The 12,167-nt window shown below is 34.7% G+C and overlaps 1 protein-coding gene across 5 annotated transcripts in view; it reads left to right on the plus strand.

The window, feature by feature from the left end:
• The window catches only part of Vps54 (VPS54, GARP complex subunit), a 114,151-nt gene that overhangs the window by 48,197 nt on the left and 53,787 nt on the right, over window positions 1-12,167 (plus strand). For all 5 annotated transcript variants that reach the window (XM_004636157.3, XM_004636158.3, XM_023720836.1 and 2 more), the window contains exons 7-9: window positions 1,214-1,599; window positions 9,206-9,332; window positions 10,623-10,730. In XM_004636157.3, the coding sequence (XP_004636214.1) occupies window positions 1,214-1,599; window positions 9,206-9,332; window positions 10,623-10,730 (621 nt within the window). The remainder of the gene's footprint in view (window positions 1-1,213; window positions 1,600-9,205; window positions 9,333-10,622; window positions 10,731-12,167) is intronic.

Raw genomic sequence — 12,167 nt, forward strand, 5'->3', positions numbered from 1 at the left:
TGCTTTAGACCACTGAGCCATCTCACCAGCCCCCCATTGCCCATTTTTGATTGGGTCTTTATGTTATGTTATTTTAGGCATCTATTTTTTTAGTTTTTTATATATTCTAGACATTGGTCTTCAGTCTGAAGAATAGCTGGCAGTTTTTTCTCTGATGTGTGGTTGGTTGTTTCCTTTGCTGTTTGGAAGATTTTTGATATAGTCCCATTTGATTTTTTTTTTTTTTTTTTTTTTTTTTGAGACAGGGTTTTGCTGTATAGTTCACGCTGGCCTTGAGCTCACTTTGTAGCCCAGGATCATCTTGAATGCATAAAGATCCTCTTGCCTCAGCCTCCTGAGTGCTGGGATTACAGTTGTGTACCACCACACCCGACCTACTATTTGATTTTTGATACTTGTGCAGTTGGGGTGCTGTTCAGAAAGTCTTTTCCTTTGCCTACATCTTCAAGAGTTTTAACTATTTGATCTTTTAGTAGATTGTTTCTATTTAAGATTTAGATCTTTGGGCTGGCCAAATAGCTCATAGGATTAAAATGCCTGCAAGCAGGTGCAGGGGCCTGGGGTTTGATCCCCAGGCCTGCTGTGCTGGCCCTGCCCCCAGGGTGCACTGAGGCACAATTGACACTGGGCATGGTGGTGTGCACCTGTAATCCCAGTCTTGGGAGGCTGTAAACAGGTGAATCACTATGAGTCTGATCCAGTAGTGAGACCCTGAACACCCTGTAGACCCTTCCCTAAAATAAAAAAAATAAAATAAAGATTTAGATCTTTGATCTTTGATCTACTTTGATTTTAGTTTAGTACACGGTGAGAAATATGGGTCTAGATTCAGTCTTCTCCATCTAGTTATCTTTTCCTCTAGGGAAAGAGGCCCCTTTGTCAAAAGTCAGATAGCTAATGCTGCTAGGGTTGTTTTTGCATTATCTATTTGTTCCACTGATCCATTTAGTGGTACTTTGCTTTTGTGCTACTGACATGCTGTTTATATCTCTGTAATTTTGTAGTTACTTTAAAGTCTGCACCTTTTGTTGTTCTTGATTGTAAGGTTTCCAGTCTTAACAATTTACACAACAGAATTTAAAATAAATGTAAAAGGTTTTTACATTTTCATTTGTGAAAAGTATGTAGAAAGTCAAGAAAGTAATAAATAAATATATATATATATATATATACACACATATATAATAGTTCCTATTTTTTCCTTTTTTTAAAGCTGAGCCATTATCTGGATATTGTGGAAGTAAACATTGCTCACCAGATCTCTCTACGTTCAGAAGCATTTTTTCATGCAATGACCTCTCAACATGAATTGCAGGACTACCTCAAGAAAACTTCCCAGGCTGTAAAAATGCTTCGAGATAAAATTGCACAGATTGATAAAGTAATGTGTGAAGGATCACTACAGATTTTAAGACTGGCACTTACCAGAAATAATTGTGTTAAAGTATACAATAAACTGAAATTAATGGCCACTGTACACCAAACTCAGCCTACAGTACAGGTGTTATTATCTACTTCTGAATTTGTTGGAGCATTGGACTTAATAGCAACAACTCAAGAGGTTCTACAGCAGGAACTTCAGGGTATTCACAGTTTCCGGTATGTTAGTTAAGCCTTTAGAAATGCTAGAAAATTTTAAAGGATAAATATTAGCGTATAATGCTAAAAGTATGGATGTAGTCAAAGTAAAATGTCTTTTTTCTTTCTAGATTTATTTCTTTAATAATGTTATTCAATATGCAGTACTAGCAAAACAAAGAATCATAAGAAAAATATTTATAGTAGAGAAGCAAAGGGCTGGCCAAATAGCTCAGCGGATTAAAGTGCCTGCAAGCAGATGCAGGGGCCCGGGCTTGATCCCCAGGCCTGCTGTGCCAGCCCCACCCCTGGCACACTCTGAGATGGCAATTGAGACTGGGCATGGTGGGACGCACCTGTAATCCCAGCTCTTGGGAGGCTGTAAACAGGCGGATCACTGTGAGTCTGATCTAGTAGTGAGGCCCTAAACACCCTGTAGACCCTTTCCTAAAATACAGAAGAAAAAGTAGAGAAGCAAAATTAAATTTTTTACAAGATGAGATAAATACAAAGCAGTCATAACTTTGAAAATAACATTTTAAAAATATTGAAATAGCTTTGTGTTAAAATGGTAGACTGAGGTGGAGAAGTGAATGCCAATATATTTAAAGTTAAATTTATGTGAAAGCTTTTAATAGGTTTTTAATTGAATAATTATTGAGGTTCATTTCATTTCTTTTCTTTTTTGGGGGGTGGGGTACTGAGGATCGAACTTGGGACCTTGCACTTGTAAGGCAGGCGCTTATGCTGCTGAGTGAGCACCCTAGCAAGATTCATTTCTGATTTGCATTTTATCACATTGCCTAAGATTCTACATGGTGATTTTAAAGACCTAGTCTTCTACCTTCCCACTTTAAAAATACCTTTTTTTTTTTTTTTTTTTTTTTAATGTATTTGGTTGTTGCAGGGTCTCACTACACAGCTCAGACTTGTGGTGATCCTTCTGCTTTCAGCCTCCCTAGTGCTGGGATTATAGGCATGTGCCACTACTCTTGGACTCTGGCCTACTCAGCGGCATATAGTCTTGGGGATCAAATCACGGTTCCTGTGCTTTTGCCTAGGCTTACCTAAGCAGGTGCTTTAGTCTGCTGAGCTATCTTGCTGGCCCAAAAAATACGGGTTTATTTGAGGGGGAGGTTTGGGGGAAGAATAGACTATAATTTGATTTTGAATTTACACATAGTTAAAATATGTTAAGATTAGAGTTTTAGATTTTTTTTTAATTTAGAAATTTATTTATTTACTTACTTATTTGATACAGGGTCTCTACACAGTTCAGACTTAGTGATCTTCCTGTCTCAGCTTCCTCAGGGCTGGGATTACAGCCATGTGCTACCTTACCTAGTTTCCAGCTGGCATGGAATGCCCAGGGTTCTAGAGTCAATATGGCATGTGGTACTGAGGATCAGACTTGGGTCCTTGCGCTTGCCAGGCGGGTGCTTAGACCACTGAGCTATCTCCCTACCCAGAGTTTTAGACATTTTGTGTGAAATCACATAAGTATTTGTCTTATAGACTAGTGTGAGCTGTGAAAATTTCGTTCAGTTAAGCAGATTTTTAACATGCACAAGGCCCTTTGTATAGTCCTCATCACTGCATATATGATTTTTTTAAAGACTTCTAATGCTGTGAGTGTCCATATTTTGCTCAAATATCTTTTTTCTTTAGCTCCTACATATGTAAAGGATGTTTATTCTTTTATGTAAGCCATTTATATAATGCCACCTGTTGTATCAGTCCCATTATGATTATAACTTTGAGCTTGACATCAGAACTTGAGTATGTGACTTCTGATAAGTATCTTTACATGCAAATTATTTTCAAATTAAAAAATGCTATAAATGTTTTTTTAATAAAAGAAAAGTACTAACACATCTATGAAATAGCTTAAGACTAAGTTATAACCTAGATTTTTTTGTTTTACGTTTCTGTCATATCTATCTTACAATATATTGTCTTGACTTTATCTTTCCTTTTTCTATAAATTTTTTGTTTTAATGTATTTGGTACAGGGTCTCACTACACAGCTTGGACTTGTAGTGATCCTCCTGTTTTCAACCTCCTGAGCACTGGGATTACAGGCGTGCTCCACCACTCCCAGACTTGGTGGCCTGCTCAGTGTACCTGGGAGCAGTGCAGGTGTGGCACATGTTGCTGGGGATCAAATCCCAGTCCCTGCTCTTGCCTAAGCAGGCGCTTAGTCCGCTGAGCTTTCTCACTTGCCTTTGTAAAATTCTTGAACATCAGTATTATATTACTTTCCTTTAGAGCTTCAAGATAATTTTACATCATATAACTTTATTTGGAAATAAAAGAATTAGTTGTGAACCCTTATGTTTTTGTTTAATCAACCAGGAGAAAGGCATTTATTGTAAGTTTCTTGTGTACCATAAGCATTAGTGGTAGAAAATGTGTTCTCTTTAGCTTAGGGCATAAGAGGTATTTTATCTAATCTCACCTCTCCTTTTAGGACATGGGACTTACTGTTTTTTGTTTTGTTTTGTTTTGTTTTTTGAGAGTGAGTCTTTTTATATAGTCCACACTAGGTTCTAGAACCTCCTACCTTAAACTCCAGAATGGTAGGATTATAGTGGGTATTTACCACTGTACCTTTGTGCAGCATATTTCAGAAAAGCATTTACAGTAGTCATATTTAAAATAAAAACTTCCTTTAATAATAAAACAAAGTGTTCTAAGTTATTAAAATAGTTTTTCTACTTTATAGATCTTAGTACAAGTTTTACTTTTTGTTGTAGATTTTTTTTTTCTTTTTTTGTACCAGAAATCAAACTCAGGACTTTTGCTTTCAGGGCAGGTATTTATGCCACTGAGTTATCTTACCGGCTATTGTTGTAGTCTTTTGTTTTAAAATGTATTTGGTACAGGGTCTCACTACCCTGCTAAGACTTGTAGTGATCCTCCTGTTTTCAGCCTCCCCAGGACAGCATTGGTGCCTGGACTCCAACCCAGGTCCCTGTGCTTGCCTAAGCATACGATTAATCCACTGAGCTATCTCACCTGCCCCTGTTGTACTATTCTTTCTGTTGCTTTTTTACCCTTTTTGTCTTTTTTTTTTTTTTTTTTTGGAAGGGGGTTGTTTTGAGACAGGATCTCACTATGCAGTTCAAGCTGTCTTTGAACTCAACTATGTAGCCTAGACTGGCCTTGAACTCATGGCAGTCCTACTCGTTCAGCATCCTGAATGCTAAGATTACAGATGTGCTCTACCACACACAGCATTCTCTTACTTTTAAAGGAAAAAATTATACCAGAGTCTTCCAATAATCAGATTATTGCAAATAGAAATCTATTTTTTAAAAATAATTAAAATACTTTAATCACTACATTTATTTTTTATTTTTTATTTTTATTTTTAGGGAAGGGTCTGCAGGGTGTTCAGGGTCTCATTACTAGATTGAACTCATAGTGATCCACCTGTTTACAGCCTCTCATAAGAGCTGGGATTACAGGTGCGTGCCACCACACCCAGTCTCAATTGCCATCTCAGTACACTCCGGGGGCAGGGCTGGCATGGCAGGCCTGGGGATCGAGCTCCCGGCCCCTGCGCCTGCTTGCGGATGCTTTAATCCACTGAGCTATTTGGCTGGACCTGTGTTTTCTTGTCTACTGTTAATATATTTCTTTTAGTCACTGGTAGTAAACAGTGCTTATTGTCTTTTGTCTTACTACTTTTGAAGATTTTGACCTTGAATTTATTTTCAATATAAATTTTGTGTTTTAACTTCTGAATACCCAGAACACTCTGTACTTTCTAATGATATCTTAAAAGCAGTCTGTCATACATTATTGTCTTCTCTTTGTTTTTTCCTCCATATTTTATTATCATTTATGGATTTTAAATAAACATTGGGCTTTAACTCCCTTGTATAAGACCTATGTCATGCACATCTTAATACAAATTTATGGATCCTGTAGATTATCCAGATATTAACAAGCATTTTGACACTTTTCTACCATTCTTTTTCTTTCCATAATTTTTATTCCTAATTAACCATGTATTATATATATACATACATATATACATATATATATATATATCTGTTTATATATATACATACATATATACATATATATATATATATCTGTGATTCTTAATATTGGCTGCATCATAGAAGCACAAAAAGAGCTTTGAAAAGATGTAGCACAATCCACACAAATTTACAAGAGAAGCCTGACAATCCAAATTCATTCTTAATTGTATATATATATTATATTATATTATATTATATTATATTATATTTCTATATGGACTCATAAAGGCATGGGCATAATGGTACCGTACCCAGTAAACTTCCTAATGAATTCTTATGACTGTTATCAGGCTTTATTGAGATTAGGCTAAAGTTGTTAGTAAACTTATAAAAGACTGCTATGGTAACACTAAACCTAAGTGGTCTCTTGTCTGTTAGTTTGGTTTGAATTATTAATTCTCTCCTGTAGACCCAGAGACATAGCTTGTGTAAGAATTGCTAAAGTTAAAGTTGAACTTGCCTGAGTGAAGATAATAGGTTGTATGATCTATGAGGAAAGTGTATAGTCTGAGATTGCAAATAGTTGGTCCCAAAGCCTAACCACATTAAGAGTGTACTTGGCATTACACATGACTCAGACACTTCCAGTGCTGGCTTCTTTATACTGCCAGTTTTGACAAAAGAGCTTTGTTTGTTTTTTATTTTACAACTTATGCCTAATTCTGCAGGATCGCAAGTAACTATTTTAATTCATTGTGATTACTTACTGGTAATAATAGGGCTGATGACATTTTACTAGATCACTGGTTATAATTTGGGACAACAACTGCTACATTGACCTTCATTTCGCCCAGTGTGTTCAAGGCTGGTATGATCAGAGGATCAGGAATACAATTGTCTCAATTGTGAATTCTTACCCATTACCTCCCTTTGTGAACATGGAAATGGCCACCTGGGTTTTCCCATTTCCTAAAGGGCTTTGGGATGGACCTATATTGGCTGATAATTAAGATGCGAACATTCCATTCATTAGTCTGATCAAGCTATTAATTTTTAGACTATAGAACAAAATATGAAACATTTTATGTTCAATCCATATTTGTCTTGCACATTATAAATTTTTTTTTATTTTTTATTTTTTTAAAATTTTGTGTGTGTGTGTGTGGCCAGCTCAGCCCACCAGGGGGCGGGGCTGGCTGGCATGTGGTGCTGGGGGATTGAACCGCGGTCCCTGTGCTTTGCTTAGTTTAGCTTGTTCTAAGTAGGTGCTTTAGACCACTGAGCCATCTCACCAGCCCCTATATTTTTATTTTTTAGAAATATAGGGGAAGGGAGATAATAATGCCCTTGGCATAATTCATGAAAGCAGCTGTGACCTCTAATCGTTTACTTCATTTCAAAACTGTTTCTAATCACAATGAAAAATTTCTTTAAAATATAATTGTACCTTTCACTTGTGGATGTCTATAATTTCATCCGCAGAATTTTCCCAAATCTGTATTGGCATTGAAAGGACAAAACATTATATTGGTGGGTTTTTCCACTAATTATTTTTTGGGGCATTATTTTCCCAACACAAAAGAGGGTTTTTTTTCTCAGTATAATAAAAATTGAAAATCTCTATGTGTATTCAATAGTAAATAGACAAATTTTATTTTTTATTTCCACTTGAAGAGTTACATTTCATATAAATTTTACAAATAACGGTTTTTATTTTGATTTTTTCAGTATAAAAAAATTGCCTTGATGGTATATTACGATATAATACTAATTGCTTGTAGGATAGTTAAATGTCATTATTGAAACCTAATCTTTAGCTGCTGTCTTATAGATATGAATGAATGTTCATCAAATATGTATTTTGTATTTTGTCACATTGTACACTGCAACTAATAAGCCAAGGAATCGACATATATAGGTGTGTGTACTGTTTCTAAAAACCACAAACTGAGAATGATAAATTATCAATACAGTTTAGTATTTGCTCATTTTACTACACTCTTTTGTTATGTATATGTAGGGAAGTCATAGAGATTATAAATTCAATTTGAGTAAAGTTTAAAACCAAATATTTTATGTTAAAGGTCCTTTAACTTAAGATGGCCAAAGCACTGATATTATATATTTGCTGTAAAGAGAATTATGAGTTTTATTTTTCTGATATTAAGTTATTTAATAAAGGCTTGTTTCCATTAAAAAAAAAAAAGAGAAGCCTGAGCATTGTAATTTTTAAAAGTTCTTTAAGAGATATTTATGTGCACCAGAATTGAGAAACCACTGGTTGCTCTACTATCTTAGGAGTTAGAATTAAAGTGGTAGCTTCTTCCTACATAAATTTGTTCTTATTAAAGCAAAATTGTCAACTAAAACATCCTTCTGTCTCTATTCAAAAAAGTACATATATGGTGTCAGAAGAATCATCAGATTATAAGTCTGATCTCCTAAACCTAAAGAATAATTTACGCAGTGGAAAGTGTTGGCTCGTTATGTAACTCATAATTATTACAATGGTTCTTTTGTACATTTGTTGATTTTGTAATTTAAAAAAAATTAATACCTTTATTGCCTAAACTATTGCAAAATTGGACATTTTTATTATTAGGACAGATATTTGTAACTGTTACACATGAAATTAAGTTTAGCTATTTACCAATAAAAATAATCACTGAAATATTTATGCCCTATACTACCTTAACTAAAAGTATTTTTAACATTAATGTTTAAACACTTATGCAGATATAATATAGAGTTTTCTTTTTTTTTTGGCAGAACCGGGGATTGAACTTAGGCCTTTGTGCTTGCCAGGGAAGCGCTTATCCCACTGAACCATCTCCCTGGCCCCTAGAGTTTTCAATATAGGTTTAAGCATACATTTGAATGTTGATAAGTAGAAGGTTAATATAGAAGATCTTCAGTTACTTTGAAATTCAGAACTGTTGTTGCTTGTTTTTGTTACTATGTGTAGGTTTGTGCAGAAACTTAGTGTTCCTTACTGTTACTAATTTTCTTTCCTTACTACTTACTACAACTATTATCTTACCATCCATTACCATATAACTGACTACATTTACTATGTAAGTACTGTAAACCATGTACTGTGCTAAATTTATTGCATATATTAATTGACTTAACCTCACAGGGTAAGGGGGTAGGTAATGTTATTACCATTTTCACAGGTAAGTAAAACTGCAGTCTTAGATAACTTGCTTCAGGTCATATAGTAAGTTATGAGACAGAGTAGAATTTCAAACTATATATCATCAGACCTGAGAGTTACACTTTTTAATATATTTTGTGGAACATCATATAGAACCTTAAAATACAAGTGCCAGTTTTATAATGCTATAGATGTTGAATCTGTGACCATTTGGACTATAGGCTTATTGATTCAGAACTACTATAGTAATTGATTTTATGATAACAATGATTTATTTTCTAATTGTGAGGCTTTCTTGTTTTGAAAGAAAAAATGGAAAACATTCAGAGTTAACTATATGGTTTAGTTTGTTGTGGTTTCATTGATCAGAGCCTACCTTAGGATTCCATTTCAATAATATTTTGTTATTGATTTGAAAGTGGAGTGAGTTTGTGATAATTAAATGAAAATATATATATAACATATTTCTCTTTTGTAGGCATTTGGGATCACAGCTTTGTGAATTAGAAAAACTGATAAGTAAAATGATGATTGCAGAATTTTCTACTTATTCTCATAGTGACTTAAATAGACCACTGGAAGATGACTGTCAAGTTTTAGAAGAGGTATATGTTTTAAGCTATGGAATGTGATGTTACTGCTTAATGTTAGTTCCCAGCACTGGTTTTAAACACATTTTTCTCATATTATTATAAAATCACCTTAAATTTCAGGTTCTTCATTAACCATGTGACTTTACCAAGCACCATAAACTTTCAGTATCCTTTGAAATTTGAGGATGAAATAATTGTGTATCTTTCTTAGAAATAGGAGTTAGACTAAGGCTTTTCTAGCCTACAAATGAAGCTCAAAATATAAGTGTAAGACAAATGAATTATATTCTAAATGTGCATGTGTTGAAGAGTTTCATGTAAAGTGACTTTTATATGGTAAGTTATTACTCATTCAAATTCCTTGAATACCTTATGAAAACAGAAACATGAACACGTTTTTGTTTTTGTTTTTGTTTTTGTTTTTGTTTTGGTGGAACTAGGGATTGAACTCGGGCCCTTGCCCTTGCCAGGCAAGCGCTTATTCTACTGAGCTATCTCTCTGGTCCTCATGAACATGTTTTATGCCAGGCAGATGTAAATATATCTTGGCTTCACCTATTTGGTAACTTCTCATTCTTAATCATTGCCAAGAACTAGTATGAAATCTAAAAGGCCTTAACTGATAATAGTATAAGAGATACACACTGGAAGTTGATTTCCACTTGAGAGCTTGAGAGTCTATGCCATCATTTCTGTCTTCTAGACCACAATTTAAAAAAAAGGCTGAGGGCCTATTTGTTGGTTATCAGGGGCTGAAAAAGGTATTTTCTAATGCCTAGTTTTCATGTGAAAAATAGGCCAAAAAAAATTCTCTTTTTATTTTCCCAAAACAGCTTCATTTGATCCAGTTGTTAGAGAAGGAGTTATCTATTTTTTTAATACATTTAAAAATTTACTTATTTATTTGTTTGTTTGATACAAGGTCTCGCTATGCAGTTTAAAAGTAGTGATCTTCCTGTCTCAGCCTCTCCAATGCTGGGATTACAGGTGTGCGCCACCATGCCTGGGTTTGGGGGTGGCATCCATGATTCTGGGCCAGCGTGGCATGCGGTACCAGGGATTGAACTCTGGTCCTTGTGCTTGCCAGGCAGGTGCTTAGACCTCAGAGCTATCTTCCGCAGCCCAGGATTTATCCATTTTATAATGGGGACTTTAAAATCTTATGACAAGATTGCTAGAAGGGGTTTTTTAGACTTCTAGAAATACCATGTGCTTGATTGAGCTTAATTCTGAATATTCCTTACTCTAAGTCAGATTATCTCAAATTTAAAATGTGAAATTACATATTTTTCTCTTTAATAGGAAAGATTAGTATCTCTTATATTTGGACTTTTAAAACAAAGAAAACTTAATTTTTTAGAAATCTATGGTGAAGAAATGATTATTACAGCAAAGAACATCATTAAGCAGGTAATTATGCATTTTTGTTTCATGTAGCCTTTAATCTTTTGACTTTATTTTTGTTATCTATTAATATATGTAGGTTACAGTATGGTACTAACACTTGCTCATTAAAAAATGGGAAATACGGAAAAATTGAATAAAAACATAACACTTCCAGCTAAGATAATCACTTATATTTCTACATGAAGATCATTACTGATTTTGTTGTTGGTGTCATAATATATATGATTTTGAACATACATTTCAGTTAAAATCAACATAAGCATTATCTTATGTTATTACAAAAACTTCAGAAACATCAGTATTAATGGTTGTTAAAATTTCACTAGTCTTATATTGGGTAAACCTGTGTGAACTTTCCTGTACTTTGAACATTTAAGTTGTTTTCAGTTTGATACTGTAGATGATTCTATGACAGATGTCTTTGGTGCCTGTATATGATATATCTTAATTTTTTTTTATTGTCCCCATTCCTCTACCATCCTTCAACTCTTCTTGTCCTTATTTTTTTTTTTTTTAAGGTATTTAGTACAGGGTCCTCAGGGTCTCACTACACAGATCGGGCTTTTAGTGATCCTTCCTGTTTTTCAGCCTCCCAAGCACTGGATTACAGGAGCTCACAACCATGTCCAGTCTCAGTTGCAGTCTCAGTGTGCCTCAGGGGCCGGGCCGGCATGCAGGCTGTGGATCGAATCCCCAGTCCTTGCATCTGCCTAAGCAGGTGCTTTAATCTGCTGAACTATCTGTCTGGTCCTTCCTGTCCTTATTTATAAAAGCTTTGTTTCCATTTTGTTTTTCTCTTGTTCTTTTTCTTTTCTTCAACCCTGTTCCTTAATTCATTTGATAATTTTCTTCCTATTTGGTAATGTGTGGTATACATTTTAGTCTTTATTTACACTTTCAGTTTCTCACAGCAGAGAAACTGTGTGATATTTACATATGTGTGTTCAATTTATTTCCCTTAAGAGTATGGTCTCAAGATGCATTCATGTACTTAGAAATGTCTCAGTTTTATCCTTCTTTAAGACTGAGTAGTACTCCATTGTATACAAAAATTTCATCATTCATGGTTCATGGTGATTTGGGCTATTTGCTATTACAGACTGGTCCACAATACACATAGATGTGCATATATAACTGCGGTATGATGCTTTTATTTCAGGAAGATATCAAGAAGGGGAATAGCTGGGTCAAATGGGACCTCTAGGTCTAGTGTTTTGCAGCATCTCTACACTGACTTCCACTGTAGGTGCACCAGTCTACACTCCCACCAGCAGTGGAAAAGGGTTCGTTTTGCCCCGCAGCTCCTCCAACATTTGTTATTGGATAATTTCTTGAAGATAGACATTCTTTCTGTAGTGAGATGAAATCTCAGTTTTTCTAAATTTGTATTTCTTGAATGACCAGTGATGTTGAACACTTTTTCTTATATTCATTTGCCAT

The sequence above is a fragment of the Octodon degus genome, unplaced genomic scaffold, assembly GCF_000260255.1.
Source record: "Octodon degus isolate 3935 unplaced genomic scaffold, OctDeg1.0 scaffold00078, whole genome shotgun sequence".
NCBI classification, from domain to species: Eukaryota; Metazoa; Chordata; class Mammalia; order Rodentia; family Octodontidae; genus Octodon; species Octodon degus.